This window comes from Temnothorax curvispinosus, unplaced genomic scaffold (assembly GCF_003070985.1).
Source record: "Temnothorax curvispinosus isolate PA1 unplaced genomic scaffold, ASM307098v1 QBEX01004989.1, whole genome shotgun sequence".
Classification (NCBI taxonomy): Eukaryota; Metazoa; Arthropoda; class Insecta; order Hymenoptera; family Formicidae; genus Temnothorax; species Temnothorax curvispinosus.
Genome location: NW_020214769.1, coordinates 26,837 through 43,314, shown reverse-complemented (window position 1 = coordinate 43,314; position 16,478 = coordinate 26,837). Strand labels below are relative to the sequence as shown.

Below are 16,478 nucleotides of genomic sequence, written 5' to 3'. Positions count from 1 at the left end.
CCGACAAAATTTAGCAAATGCTTGGCAAGATCTGCTTTCGACAGTCTTGACTAAGTTATATAGGTAATAAAAAATAAAATATATGTACATTATAAATAAGATATAATATTATTGAACTTAAATTAATTATATATGAAATATATATGTAAATTATTTAAGTTATATAGACCCAGATAGCAAAGCGTGGCTGAGCAAAATCGCGCAAACCTGTGATTGCTTATTATAATGCTGGTAACTTGCCGTACATTTGCTTTAATTGATTTCGAGTAATTTAATATTTGAAGCAACACGCAGGCAACATTGAATATATGTATTGCCAACAATATGTCGACAAAAGAGCAGCATTAAATTTACTTCACGTTGCTAGCAATATGACAGCATTGTGTGATCCTATGAATATTATTACAGCAACACATGACAGCAACAGCTCGATTTTTGTAAATCAGACGATTTTAGACCGCAGTACCGCCAACAAGTTGCTGGCAAGTTGCTATACAAAATTGTTATATCGTGAAAGCATCAACTTGCTAACAAATGCGGACTCAGTTGTCACAATTCTGATAGCAACACATATTATGTTGTCGGTAACATGCCAGCAACAATGCAGACACGTTGCTACCTGGGGAGTTGTGTGATAGCATACGCTGAGAATTCACGATGATTCTTTCAAAGCTCTGGCGAGTCAGTGCAGCGCCCAAGAGCTGGTGAAGGTCCTGAACGACCTCTTCGCCCGTTTCGACAGGCTCTCGGCAGAGAATCACTGTCTGCGCATAAAGCTCCTCGGCGATTGTTACTACTGCATCTCTGGCCTGCCGATCGCCAGGAGCGATCATGCCCACTGCTGCGTCGAGATGGGCCTGCATATGATAAAGGCCATACGAGACGTTAGATTCACCACAAAGGTACTGGGATCTTTCCCGTATAAATTCTTTTCAGATAAGAAAACCAAAGGAGGATATTCCAAATTGAGATTTTGGGAACTGTTAGGGAAATGAATAAATCTTACGTATTCTTATGTATTTTGAGTCGTTTGAAAATGGCCATAAAAATTACGCCTGTAGTGGAGAAAATATGGAAAATGGAGATAAATAAAATATATAATATATATATTTTTGTTTTTTTATATTATATAGTTTAATCTTAAAAGGCTCTAATGATTTAAAATCAAACGTATGAAAAAGGAGGCATAAAGCCGTAACAAGGTGTTATTCGTGTCAGTTTCTGTGTATATATATATATATATATATATATAGTATATACATATATATTTTTCCAACTTTATTTAACTGCGCGCCGATTATTTGTCGGACTTGAAACACAGTTATTGTTGGAATTAAAACCCTTCCCTCCCCGGAATTAAATCGACTCGATTTAATTATCTAAAAACTGTAAAGAATTTATTGCAAAAAATATATTTTATATTTATTTAATATATTTTAGAATATATTTTATTTTTTTAAATATATTTTATATATATATATATATATATATATAATTCTTATTTTTTATTTTTTTAATATTTTATTATATTTGCCTACTTAATTATTCCTACGATATCGAGCGAAGAATACAATGTTGACTTTAAGGTTGCACAAATTGTACATAGAAGTTGAGTTCCTATGCTCTGCGTGAAAACAAGTTTTTTGACGACGCGTCGTCTCAAGCGACACATACATATATACATATATATATATTTATATAAGCGGTGTGCTCGTCGATGAAGTGAGACAGATAGTAGACGATTTGCTCATTCGTACAAATGCAAACCTGTAAACCAGTATAACAATTTCACGTTTTTTCATTTTTTCTTCAATTTTCCACGTTTTCTCTGCTACAGGAGTAATTTTTATGACCATTTTCTGATTCTACGACTTCTCAAAATACATAAAAATATGTAAGATTTTCCTAAGAGTTCCCATTGCAAAATCTCAATTTGGAATACCCTTATTCTTTCCGAAGCACCTTTAAAACTGACATATTTTCCGTAAATTAACAATTTGTTATTAATAGGCCTGTTATTTTTACCTGAATTTTTTGCACAGTTCATCTTTCTTCTTTTTCTTTTCACGTTGGAGAGAAAAAGAGAAAAGATGAACTGTGCAGGAAGTTCAGCTACATAGAAGACCTTATGTTATGCTGCATGGCCTGCATACCAAGAGTCTTAATTTTATTCGGTAAAAACAAAGATTTAAAGCATAAAACATTGTCTTAAAATTATGAGTCAGTCATTCTGCTCAGGCCCTAACTCTTTGTCGCGAAAAAAATCTCGATCCTAAATATCTAAAATAAAAGTTAAGTATTTTTAATTTAAACGTGTTCAATTCTATAATTTTTCTTTATCCTCCTCTGGCGCAGGTGGATTTAAACATGAGGATAGGAATCCACAGCGGATCAGTACTATGCGGAGTCTTGGGCCTGCGAAAATGGCAGTTCGACGTGTGGTCGTACGACGTGACACTTGCTAATCATCTTGAAAGCGGAGGAATACCGGGGTATAAAAAAGAAATTCATAATACAGAGTGTTTATAATGTGTTATAGAATTAATATTAATGAACAAATATAATAACGCTTATTACCCGCGAATTTTTAGCTCTCCGGTTCAAAATTCGCTGTATTGTGTTGAAACCTTCGGTCTACAAAATTTTCAAACGGAACGAGGGATTTATCTTGTTACAGAAGAGTACATATTTCCGCTGACACGCTTAAATGCCTGAACGACGTTTACGAGGTGGAACCCGGCTACGGTTGCGAGCGGGACAATTATCTAAAGGACAGAAACGTGGTAACGTATCTCATCAAGCAACTGGAGCCCCTCAAGTCCAGACGAAGACACTCGTCGAAGCCGAGAGTCTGGACGGAGGAAGAGCTAGTCACGAATAAGAACAAGAAGAGCTTCAAAGTGAACAATCCACATGTCGTGAACAGCAACGCGCAACCCCCGAGTTCTATGGATGACGATATCGGGATTGACTGGACGCCTGAAATCCCGTTCGAAAATGTGAGTATTAGAATATAAATACGAACGTATCCAATTAATAATAATAAATTAATTGAATTATATTATTAAAATTGAATTGAAGAGAGAGATAATAATGCAACAAATGCAATTAATAATAAAATGTTATTTATTTTATTTGTCTCGTAATCGTAGCTGAATACAGCTACGTCGGTGAGTAACTTGGAATCCGAGTATTTGGAAGAGGAGAACGGTCAACCAGCCAAACCGATTACCAAAGCGACCTCGACGACAGCCGTCGAGAAGAAGGGCGCTATCGAAACCGCCAGCAACAAACGTATGAGATCGGCGAATATAAACACATGGACTTTGCGCTATAACGACGAGAGTCTAGAATCCAAGGTATAATCAAATTTCGCTGACATTACTATTGCTTTCCCTTGAGCTTGTCTGATTCCAAATTACTTAAACAAAATAAATATATAAATATATATATATATATATATATATATATATATGATAAAAATATCCATTAAAATAAGGCCAAATTACGAGATATCCAAATATATTAAAATTAATTATCTTGCATTTTGTCCTCTAGTTTGACCAGTTGCGAGAAGACATGTTCAAGTCCAATATGATATGCTGCTTTGTTATATGGCTCTTCATTGCCGTCTGCCAGGCCATAATCTTGTCTGAGTGAGTACACATAAGCAAGACAAATTAATCAATTATTAATAGCCGACTTTCTGCCTTTGGAACCACAAATTTTGTCACGAGTAAAACGTTGTTTCCTGAAAATAAATAATTCCTTCAACTTTTTATTCTTTAACTTCTAAAACATATTTAACTAAGATTTCATATGTTTATTGACGCCGTTAGATATAATAATATTTAATAGATATCCAAGGATATCCACATATCCATATAACGTCCATATCTATGGTGGATATTTAATAGATATCTATTAAATGTAAAAATATCCATGTCTCTCAAATAGCCACCAGGGATATCCATTAAATATCCACGTGTCATCCACATATCTATATCTACCAAGTATCTACTACATGTCTACCACAGATATTTACTAGTTCATAACGACACCGCTAAGCGGCGCATAATGGTAAGACCAACTCATAAGTGAATTTCTGTTGGAAGCGCGCGCGAATATAAGCAGGTCCCCGGCGAAGCAAAATCGCGACATCCGCGGGTCTTCGAACCCGGCTCCTCTTTCAAATCTAGAGAAATAATATTTTTGAGATGTTGATTCAACGTTTATGTGCTTTATGGGGTTCTATTTGTATATAATGGACATATATAAAAATAAAAAACATCAAATAAATATCCACATAGATGTCTAATCAATATCCACGAGACGTGCAGTAGTTATTTATATAAATATCCACTGGATATTTAATGGATATCTATTAAATATCTCGTGGACATCATGGATATACATTGGGGATATTTAATAAATATCTATTAAATATTAAATTCTGTGTGGAAAATTTTGAGAGGAAACTTTAGGAACTAAAAAACAAAGAAATAAATACATAAATAAAAAATAAAAAAAGTTTAAAGTTTAACTTGTTAAGATTTTCAGGTTACACGTGTAAACATTAATTTACTTGAAATTATCATATATTTGTGTATATATTGGGGAAGATAACGCGTCTCCCTCGTTCCCTTCGTTAACAGCGCTCATGATGTGTTATATTCATATTTCTTTTTTTGTTAGTAGAATTTTAAGAATTAAAAAAAAAATTTTTTTTATAATAACTAACAATGTCACATATAGTGATATATTAATAATTTTATTTTAATTTTATCAATATCGCAGTTGCATGATTCTCCTGATCTCGTTGCTGGTGACTACGGTGATCTTGGTGGCATCATCGATCCTGGTGATGGCAGAGGAGTTCAAAGGTATGCCGACGTATTTGCAGCACACATCATCCATGCTGGTGCACAACAAGAAGCATCGCACCATCTTCATTTGCGGCGTCATCAGCCTGATGACGTTGACGTCCATCATTGGCGTGTTGACCTGTCCCATCACGGTACGCCCTTACCAGGAAGTGATGGTGCTAGAACAACAGCAGGTACCGACGACAATCGCGGCGGCACCGCTTCCGATGCAGGAAAAGTTGACAGCAACGACCGCAAGGTCGAGCCTGGACCACTTTGTCCTTACATTCCTAGAAGCTGCCCTGAGCGACGAATCCACCGAGGAAGGAAAGACTGTCGCTTCAACAGAGAATAATACTTTGGAAACGGGCTCCAGCAATATCGAGCTGAAGTTGACACGTGTGGTGAACGACAGAGCACCCGGAAGAAGCAGGAGAGAGTTTTTCAGATTCTACAGGTGCGTTTTGTAGGCATTAAATTTAAAAAAAAAATATCAATCATATTTTGTTACAAGCGCCATCTGGCATTCCGCAAATTTGGACTAGCATTGTCGCAAAAACAATTATAAAATTAAGGAAAATTTATTGTATAAATTAATTATGGTGAAGGAAATAATTATGACTTCCTAATGAATGCCATGCTTATAATATTATCGCAGGTACGAGCAACATTATGGCGGGAAGTTGGAAGCCGGTAGCCGACATTACAAACGAGTTGCGCGCAAACGCGATGTCGAAGGAGGTTCCCAAAGAAAGATCCTCTCCATTGCCGAGGAGAATCAAGTCCGCTCAAAACGATTAATTAGAAGTCCCGATGAGCTTGAGGAGGTCGGCTGCATTCGACCAGAGTACATGGTGTTCACGTGGATTCTGTGCCTGATTGCGCTCGCTTCAGCCCTAAAGCTATACTACCTGGTGAAGACTGCGCTGGCCGCGGCGATTGTCCTGGTGTATGCGATGCTGATCCTCGTTGTGTGCAAGGATATGTTCACCGAGAGAGAAAGAAACGCGTAAGTCGTTTGGATTGACGTTTAAAATGCTCCTCAGCGTTAAATAATGCAATAAAATATTTAATTTTTGCGAGAAAATGTACTTATAATCAGTAAGCAAAATGATAGCAGTCTGTCGGCAGATTTTAGTAACAAAGATCAGACATGTCAGCAGACTGACATCAACTGCATCCCCATTCAACTTATGGGGAGGTTACCGTTAAAAAAATCGAATTTTTTTTTGCTTAATTTTTTACTACGTAAAACTTTAAACGCGTTTTTCTCGAAACAGCATTTTTCGGCGCGCGGGGCGCTCTACAGCTTCAACGGATGAACCGATTTTAATAAATGACGGTGCAAAAGAAAGGAAATTTAATTTAGGGGGCCTTCAGGAAGCGTTTTTTTCAAGAAATTGGTTGCAAATAATTTTTTTCGAACGTTGAAGGAAAAGAAAACAGGGAAAAAAAGAGGTTTATTTTTTCAAACGGCCACCATTTTGTTATAAGGGGGTTTTTTAAAAATCGGAAAATCACATAAGGCCCCCCCAAATTTAATTTATTTTAAGAATTTTTTTGGTTTTTTTGTTTCCGATCAGCTGGCAAGGCTGTGGAATGCCCCGCGCACATAGAACCACGCCGTGTGGAAGGAGAGCTGGAGCCGCCATTTTTAATTATTTTCTTCCGAAAAAATTCTAAATTAATCTTCATTTGTGTACAAATAAAAACCGCGAAAAATTTTTTCTAAATGTACTTATTTTATATCAAAAAAAATTCCTGAAATTGAGGCATTTTTTGGGCCTCTGAACGGTAACCTCCCCTTATGTTAACAGAGTCTGCTAACATAAATAATCAGACAGCAGAAACCGCGCAGAGCCTGAACCGTTCCAGCAGAATCTACTCAATTTCTACCGCCAATCTGCTGTCTAATTATGTTATAATTAACAAACTCTATTATACTTTTGTTGGCATTCTGCTAACATCATGAGAAATATATCAAAACCGGCATCAAATCTGTAGTTTTTCTACCGACAAAATTTGTAACAGATACTTGGTATAAAGATCAAAGGTCTTTGTTCGATCTACTTTTGACAGACTTGGCTGTCTGGGTACCTAACAGTTCTGTTAATCCATAGATAATAGTAAATAAGAGCAATGCTTATACATTTATGTCGAAAAGGTTCAGGAATGTGTATAATTAGTAGCAAAATTGTGAAGGCTATTCATGGTTTTTAATTTAACCCTGAATTTTTAATGTAACAGTAATCAAAAAGTTCTTTGTGCATCATTCCATGTTCGCTCTTAATCTCTCTTCCAGATCAGCGATATCTCTACCGGCGCAAATGTTGACTTTCCTAATGGTCTTCCTCGTGATGGTGACGTATCACGGTAGATTGGTAGAGGTAACGTCGCGTCTGGACTTCCTGTGGAAGCAGCAGGCCGAGAGAGAGTTGAGCGACATGATCGAGTCGCGGCATAACAATATGCAGCTCCTGAAAAACATCCTACCGGACCATGTGGCGCATCATTTCCTTACAGTAGATCGCGCGCCGGAAGTAAGGCTCAATTTTATTTTATTTAACAGACAACTCTGATGGCAAGATGTCTTAAAATTATGTTATTAATCAAAATTTCTATAAAAATTTTCAAAATTTTTCAAAATGCTAAGAATTTTTCAGATTTTTTTATAGGAATTAGAACGTTTTTAAAAAAAAACTCAGACAAAATATTATATATTTCAGATTTTTTCTCGCCAACACATCTTTGTAGAAATCTGAATAGATATGAGAAAATTTATGCAATTTATCAGAAATTTGCATATTAGGTATACTGAAATATTTCGAAAATCCTCATTCAATTATTTCTGGAAGTATCTGAGAAATTTTATGTTTTTTCAGAATTTTTATAAGTCTCAATTTTTAGAAAATTTCTGAGAAAATGTAAGAAATTTTTTTACCAGGGAAATATACTTACTCTGTTACTAATATCTCTTCGTCAATACAGGAACTCTACTCGCAATCGCGGGACAAGGTCGGCGTGATGTTCGCCAGCGTGCCGAATTTCACGGAATTTTATTCGGAGGACGTGAACAAGGGAATGGAGTGCATTCGCCTACTTAACGAGATCATCGGTACAGCGATCTGTCGTTAAACTTCCTCGATGTCGATAATGTCAACATTTCTAATCCTGTTTTTTCTATATCTGTCCTTGTTTAACTATAATAATCTGTCTTTGTTCGATCGCTGCGCCATCTCTCGCTACACGCAATACTGCTTACCCTATCAACCTGCATGTGCTTTTGCACAAACCCTGATACCACAGTGTCAGTTGGTGCCGTCATGATGCCGTCGTGGTGCTGTTAATATGCATGAAATTCGTGTATATTAACAGCACCACGACGGCATCATGACGGCATTGACGGCACCAACTGACACTGTGTTATCAGGGAAATAGTAGCGAAATTTCAAACTTTTTTGTTACGTTTTTAATTTTAGTTTTTCATGTTACGGTATATATTCTTTGTTCACATTATACGAATGGTGCGCGTGTATCTCATTTTGTACATATAAACTGTACAACTCCTGTATTAAGCAAACGTTTACGGTAGCTATAGGTAACAGCTCAAAAATGTATTTTAAAAATTTTTGTTTTCAAATCAACAGTCGCACTATTTGTTTTTGTGCATATTTCAATTGTGTACAAAAATTTTTAAGTTCTGTGCAGTCTACACAAAGTTGGAACTATCCCTGTAATTGTCGGTATATAATTTGGGTCCCCTTCAGTTTAGGATTCCCTTAAGATCGATATACATTTTCATATTTTCTTCATATTTTGGTCACATTGATGCTTTGACGTGTAATTCGTAACTTGCAATACACAGCTGATTTCGACGAGCTGCTGGACGAGACACCATTTCAATGCATCGAGAAGATAAAGACGGTCGGCGCTACTTACATGGCAGCCTCAGGCCTGAATCCCAGCCAAACCGTAATAATAAAATATAAAACATAATGCAACGCAATACTATATACACACACACAATGTGTCTAACGAGATATACAGGCCATTGTAAAATCATGTTTTCCACTAAAAATTTCTCGGTTGATTTAGATTTATCTCAACGAAAATTTCTAACTTATTAAATACTCGAATTTCAATTTGGAATTTAATTACAAAGATATATAACACGAAAAATTGGAAAATATTAAAAAGCTACTAAAAGGTCTTTTAGTTGACAGTATTTTGGTGGTTCTGATAAAATCCTTGATATATACTGAAAATATCTAGTATATTTTTAAATTCCTAGTCTCGAAAAGTTTACCTTTTAATATATACATTAGCGATAGGATTAAGTAGTTTACAAGTTTTTCGAATCTGTTATAGTTTCGAATTCTTTATGATTACTTTTAAAATAAAAGCAATACTTTTAAGTAGACTCGAAATGGGTTCAAACCCTCTATGAGTATCTCGAAAAATAAAAGCATTACTTCCAAGTAAACTCAAACCTGGAGCAAATATGTTCGAATCTTTTATGACTTTACTAGAAATTTTAAGTTCCTTCGAATCAAAACGTTTGTGTAAAACGACAATTATTTTAATTTTTTTATAATTACAAATATTATATTGTCAATAGTTGAAATAAAATATAATAAAAACACAATTAAAAATATAAAATAAAGTCACTTAAAATCTTTACACATTACATTCTTTAAACTAACAACTTTGTTTTTAAAGTTCGAGTAGGTACTACTTGTAAAAGATTAGGATCTACTTGAAAGTATACATTTTTATTCTTGCAAGTATACCCATTCTAAAATTCGAAACTAACTCGGAATCGATTACTTCAAATACAATGTATGAAATATTGGTAATTATTTACTTTTGGGGACACCACGCCGATAACATATGTTATCAAGAACATGACTTTGAGTATAAACTTTTCCTTATAACTTAATCGGCGGTTATTGCTTATTTAAAAGTTATGAACAAAAAAAGTTGGTAAATATTTAGTATTAAGGAGTCACCTTCAATTTCTATAATTTTGAAATATGTTGTCAAGTTCATCACTTTGAGTAATATTGTGAAGATTTTAGTTAAGGATCGTTGCTTATTAAAAAGTTATTAACAAAGAAAATATAATGAATAGTAGGTATGTAATTCTATGATACCGTATATGTCCAATCTAATTGTTGTGTGGGTGGATCACACCAATTCAATTGTTGTGTGGGTGGAAAAGTGTACGTGTGGATGCAGTGGGTTCCACTTCCGCAGGGGGCGGAACTCACTGCATCCACGCATACACTTTTCCACTTTTCCACACAACATTTGTACGGTTTAAGTTTTCAACTTTTCACGTAAACCGAGGTCCACCTACCCCGGCCTACATATATACTGTCTATATATACATCAGTAAATTACTTTCCTTAGCACTGACATAAACTATTATATTTCTCAAACTTTTTTTGTTCATAACTTTTAAATGAGCAATGACCGCCGAATAAGTTATAAGGAAAAGTTACTCGGGGTCATGTCCTTGACAACATATGTCAAGCTCAAAGTCATCGGCGTAATATTCCTTAAAGTAAATAATTACCGGAATATTATTTTTATTCAATGTATGGAATATTACTCAAATCCTAAAAAATGAAACTTAATTATTGGAAACAGAAGTCGTTTTTGTCGACCCAACTGGCCAAATAATTAATATATTTAAACTCACAACGTTTCGACCGTAATTTCGGTCTTCCTCAAGTAAGAAAATTAATCAAGCCATACAGCCTCAAAAACCGCGTACAAAATATCCATTACGTCGCTGACATCGTGCCCTAACTACATCATGCATACGTAAAGCTAAAAAGTGAAAAAAACTCACGATAGTCAATAAGATAAAATAATTGCTCAGAGTCATAAGATGAAAAGTTAGAATAAAAAATAAAATTAAATTAAAGTAAAAAATGTACAGAGTAAAATAAAAAGCTTACATATTCTGTGCGTCAAGACAAAAAATAAGAACAGTACAGCGTGGAACAAAGAAAACGTCGCAAGCCTAATATATCTGCGAACACATCCGTGCAGCGTGACAGTCGAAGTCATACTGAAATGTCCGATACAATAAGCGAATAACTATAGTTAGGGAGCTGGCGAGCATTTCGGTACATGATTTGCTCATGTTTCATATCGATAGGGATTAAAGTTCAGATCAATACGAATCGGTTTGGTCCAGTCAATTAAAGTCCTACGTCGCTGCGTTTTTGCGTTACAGCACTTCAAATTTGTAAAAAAAAAGGGTACTAAATTATTTGCTCATGTCTGCCTCTGAGGCTGATGGTCAAAATCATCCTGAAAACGAAGAAAATCCATGAGGCAGACATCCAGGGCTCTGCATTATCACGGGACGTAGTTGTAAAAATGTAAAAAAAAAAGCTCTACTAAGTCATTTGCTCATGCTTCTAGTTGCGTCCATTCGATTCATTATGACTCCCTGAATACGAAAAAAATTTGGCAGACATTTTGCTCACTGATTTTGAGCTGTACAATTTTTGTGATGTGTTCGCAGGCAGAAACGAGCATAACAAAAGTGCAAACTAATTAAGTGACGCCAATCACCCGGTTGTAATACGCGAGCAAATTTTCCGTGTCTTTTTGAAAATTGATTGCGCAATCGCATTTTTTAATAAAAAACATTTCTGAGATTTCTCGTTTTTTAAATTGTCTCTCCAAAAGACACGGAAAATCTGCCGGCGAATTACAACCGGGTGATTGGCGTCACTTACTTTGCACTTTTGTTCTGCTCGTTTCTGCTCGCTTATTGTATCGGTCATTTCAGTATGACTTCGACTGTCACGCTGCACGGATGTGTTCGCAGATATGACTTGCGACGTTTTCTTTGTTCCACGCTGTACTGTTCTTATTTTTTGTCTTGACGCACAAGATATGTAAGCTTTATTTTATTTTACTCTGTACATTTTTTACTTTAATTTAATTCTATTTTTTATTTTAACTTTTCATCTTATGACTTCTGAGCAATATTATTTTATCTTATTGACTATCGTGAGTTTTTTTCACTTTTTAGCTTTACGTATGCATGATATAATTAGGGCACGATGTCAGCGACGTAATGGATATTTTGTACGCGGTTTTTGAGGATGTATGGCTTGATTAATTTTCTCACTTGAGAAGGACCGAAATTACGGTCAAAACGTTGTGAGTTTAAATATATTAATTATTTGGCCAGTTGGGTCAAACAAAAACGACTTCTGTTTTGAATTTATTTACTGGCGAAGGAAACTACTTGCTTTGTTTTTAATTATTGGATTTGACTCGGGTTTTTAAGTATATATTGAACTTGATCTTATCTCTAATATATATTAATGTCCATTTCTACCAATATAGATTAACTTTAATTTAGGTTTAACTTACTTTTTATCTTTTCCTAGTTTTAAAGATTAGAAAAAGATAAAAAGTAAGTTAAACCGAGATTAAAATAAAATTACATTAGTAAAAAATGGACATAAGAGGTTTAAATTGGATAAATTGATGTGGGGTACAAGAATTGAACTCAAATGACAGGATAACAGCGGCGACGATATGGAGCACTTGTGCAGGCTGGTAGACTACGCGGTGGCCATGCGCCATCGTCTCGAGGACGTGAACGTTCACTCATTCAACAATTTTGACCTGCGAGTGGGCATCAGCTGTGGGCCCCTCGTAGGCGGGGTGATCGGAGCCCGAAAGCCGGTCTTCGACATATGGGGCAACACCGTGAACGAGGCTTCCAGAATGGACTCCACCGGTGTGATGGGCAAGATACAAGTCCCGCATGACATCGCCAGGGTAATAATAAAAGCGGCAATAATAATGGTTTTTAAAAAAGCGGTCCTGAACTTCGTACACAAATTATTTCTTAATTTTTTGCATATCGATACTTTGAAAGGTAAATGCAGAGCAACGCTTCAATGATATTTTCATGCAACCTATGTTCATTTTTTCGTCGACTTTATATTTTATTCTCTAAAATAGCAATTGAGAATCGCGCTAATTTATCAATCCGTCGTGTGCGAGCAGTTTCTGGAATCGAGGGGTTATCAGACTCAGAAACGCGGGCTAATCGAGGTGAAGGGGAAAGGCACGATGGAAACGTACTTCGTGTTGGGCAAAGCCACCCTACAACAAGAGGGTACTCCTAGGCACAGAAGCACCTGCCGCAGCCTTGCCGCGGTGGTCTACGGTGTGGTCCAAGCGCGCCGCAAGCAAATCAGAAAACAGGCGATGCGAAGAACATAAATGGAGAATCTCTGAGAATAGTTCTCAGTGCATAGCTTTGCAGATACTGCCAGATTGGTGCGGAAAATCTCACCGTTGATCTAATAGTTGGAAAACAAATTGCGCAGCTTTACATTTCTAATAGTCCATGATGTATATAGATTTCATCTGGAAGAAATTGTTGCAATTCTTTAAGAAAGATAATAAAACATACAGTATACCGATAGTAAAACAACATCGATATTAATAGAAAAAAATGATAAATCTTTGCACCAATCTGATAAGCGCGACAAGTACTTGAGCGGATTCAGGTTTTGAAAAGAAATTCTGTCCAATTTTATTTCCGTGTCATCTTGCCACAAAATATTGAATGTATATAGCACTTATAATAAATAATCGATCTTATACAAACACGAGTTGCGCCCTTTTTAATTGGAACTTTAATCACAAGTTTTATTTGTTACAGCAAAATGATTCTAATAGTTAATAGAATAGCTCGGCTACTTAAAAAAAAAAAAAAAAAATTAATAACGCCATGAATATAATGAGAAGGCTGATGATTAATTTCATCACAGAATAGCATTATAATATGCTCGCTGTAAAAGACATTATTATTATACTAATATAATTATAGTAATCGGTGACAGGTGGAAATGCACAACGTCTCTGGCTCCGTGTAACCTCGTATATTACACATTATTACGGTAAACACAATATTTATAATCGTAATAATAATCCATGATAATAGTGGCAATAATGATAATCATAATAAGGCTATAGCTACAAGGTGACCGCCGTTGCGCGATTTCGAGGGGCCACCGCACCTTCGCGACCGATTCGATCGGCCGGCTCGACTGTACACGACTTTTACAACATACTCGAATAATTAATCTAATTTTACATATTAATCGTTAGACAATTCATTACAATTATGAACCTAGTCAGAAGAACGTTACGATACGTAGGAAGGACCGCGCGCCTCCCTTTCCCTCAAGATCACACGCATTCCTTTCACTTACTATTAATCGATTATCATCAGCAAAATTTCGCATCCTCTAAAGAATTTCAGGGCGAAAATTATGTTATTACGCCACAAAATTTAGACACAAAATTGAGCATTACTGTATCAAAACAAAAAATCATATCTTTTTTTTGTAATAAAATTGTATTTAATAATAAAGTTTTTTCTTAAATTTTTCAACATCCAATTTCTACTTTAAACGTTAAATAACATTTGTTCTAATTGACATTGAAATATATTAATCTTTAAAAAGTGATGACAGTTACGGTTTAATTTGTATCACAATTACAGTCCTTAACTAATTGTAAGAGCCAATGGAGATTCTTATCAAGGATACTCGGAAAATTTTGCTCAAGTCGCGAAGTCTATTGCTTTCTCCGAGGGACGAAGGGGGGGACTTGTCTCATTTAATATACAAAGGCACTGTACACATAATAAACATACAATTAGAAGAGCGCTAAAAAGGCGGTCCGGAAGATGCTTCCTTTCCCCTCTTTTATCTCTCGTCTCTCGCCACTATCTCTTTCCCTCGGTAAAACGTGCCCCGTTTAAAAATATCGCTTCAATCTACAATATCTGTCTGTTGCTTTAAAATACGGCCAGTAAATTGTGGTGCTTAAAATAGGGGAGCGGTTTCCTTCGTTTCTAGCTGCATTGGTCGAGACTAACTTCTTCGTTCTTCCTCGTCTAGATTAGTCTAGCTTTATTTAAGGAAAAATAGATGACTATGATCGGGTTGGATGCGCGGTAACTATTTATTTCATTATTATTTTATTATTATTATTATTATTATTATTATTATTATTATTATTATTATTATTATTATTATACAGGGGGTAAACTCTCGTAGTGGGGAAAATTGCAAAAAACAGGGGAGGGGCGGATGGAGCGCGAAAACGATTGGTCAATGCGATCAGAAGTCAAGAAAACGCTGGCTTAGGTGGGATTCCTCACGTTTATCACAATTTGGCAGTGAACGTTTTCACGTTGTTGTTGTTGAGAAATGTATAGCTTACAGCGACATAGTGTTCAGCCGTATTCTTTTCAAAAGCTGCACGCACGCGCGTGCACGCATACGCACACGCACGCACGCATGAACACATAACGCACACGTACGCTCACGCATGTATACACACACACACAAAAGGTTGGAAAGTAACGTGTTACTTGTAACGCCGTACCGTTATAGTTACTTTTTTGTAACGGACTGGTAACGGCGTTACTTTTTTCTTTTTGTAACTGTAACGGTAACGCTCTTATAGAAAAATACACTCAACCCATAGAAAAACCTTTAAAGTTGGGTGTAATTTTGGACCGCCAATAGGTTTAACCTATTGGCGGTCTAAAATCACACCCAACTTTAAGGGTTTTTCTATGGGTTGAGTGTATTTTTCCATAAGGGCGTAGTTACATTTTTTTAGCAAGGTAACGAATTTAACAGTTACTTTTTATATTTTGAATCTATTTATGACAATTTTCGTACATTCAATGTTCAGTCTTCGACCAATATTCATAGTCCATTATTATATTTCAGATCGTCTTAAGAATAGTTTTAAGATATCATAAATCAATCACAGAGCCGTATTAGTATAAGACCAAACTTTATGGTTTATGAATACCAGCTTTGATGCCGCGCTCACCGCTGCACTTTTTTGTGTTAAAATTTTTAAACATAAAATACAAAAAAAGTATAAATTCGGCAGTATTTGTAAATTTAATAAAAAACTACATTTTTTTATTTGCATTTTGAGCATTATAAAACTTTTTTTTTTAAATTTTTTATAGTCTTGCAATTTAAGATATAAAATTTTATTGCTTTATTAATATTTTAACAAAAAATATTACAAAAGTATATTTTTTTAGTCTGTGATTTCGTTTTAGCATTAAAAAAGTAACCGAAAAAGTAATGTTAAAAGGTAACTTTACACAAATCGTTACTTTAACGATAACAGTAACGAGTTAGGCTGGAGTCTACATGGCATGCATTTTCCGCGTAACGCGTAAACCGCGTAACCAATTAGAGAAGCATTTCACATTTTCGGTTATGCATATTCGCGCTTCTGATTCGTTACGCGGTTACGTGTTACGCGGAAAATACATGCCATGGGACTCCAGCCTTACTTTTGAGACTCAGTAACTAGTAACAGTAACTAGTTACTTTTTTGAGTCGGTAATGTCTAATAGTTATTTTTAAAAAGTAACTTTCCCATCCCTGATACACGCACACACACACACACACGCACGCACCATGCACGCGCACGCACGCGCACGCACATACACATACACATACATACATACACATACATACATACATACATACATACATACATACATACATACATACA

General features: G+C 35.6%; 1 protein-coding gene across 1 annotated transcript; it reads left to right on the top strand.

Annotated features, from left to right (window-relative positions):
* Positions 1-371: 371 nt before the first annotated feature.
* Positions 372-13,528, top strand: LOC112454312 (adenylate cyclase type 8-like). The gene is made up of 13 exons (XM_025015611.1): positions 372-482; positions 639-902; positions 2,356-2,492; positions 2,678-2,999; positions 3,153-3,359; positions 3,559-3,656; positions 4,798-5,322; positions 5,524-5,874; positions 7,168-7,405; positions 7,854-7,980; positions 8,731-8,837; positions 12,420-12,683; positions 12,915-13,528. Exons 1-13 carry the CDS (start codon positions 372-374, stop codon positions 13,131-13,133), a joined length of 2,970 nt encoding a protein of 989 aa, XP_024871379.1. The 3' UTR covers positions 13,134-13,528.
* Positions 13,529-16,478: the final 2,950 nt, after the last annotated feature.

Excerpts from the sequence above, each read along its gene's own strand:
- LOC112454312 (XM_025015611.1), top strand. The coding sequence starts at position 372 with ATGACAGCATTGTGTGATCCTATGAATATTATTACAGCAACACATGAC. Across the intron at positions 2,493-2,677 it reads GAAAGCGGAGGAATACCGGG|AAGAGTACATATTTCCGCTG; the intron begins GTATAAAAAAGA and ends ATCTTGTTACAG. Across the intron at positions 3,000-3,152 it reads CTGAAATCCCGTTCGAAAAT|CTGAATACAGCTACGTCGGT; the intron begins GTGAGTATTAGA and ends TCGTAATCGTAG.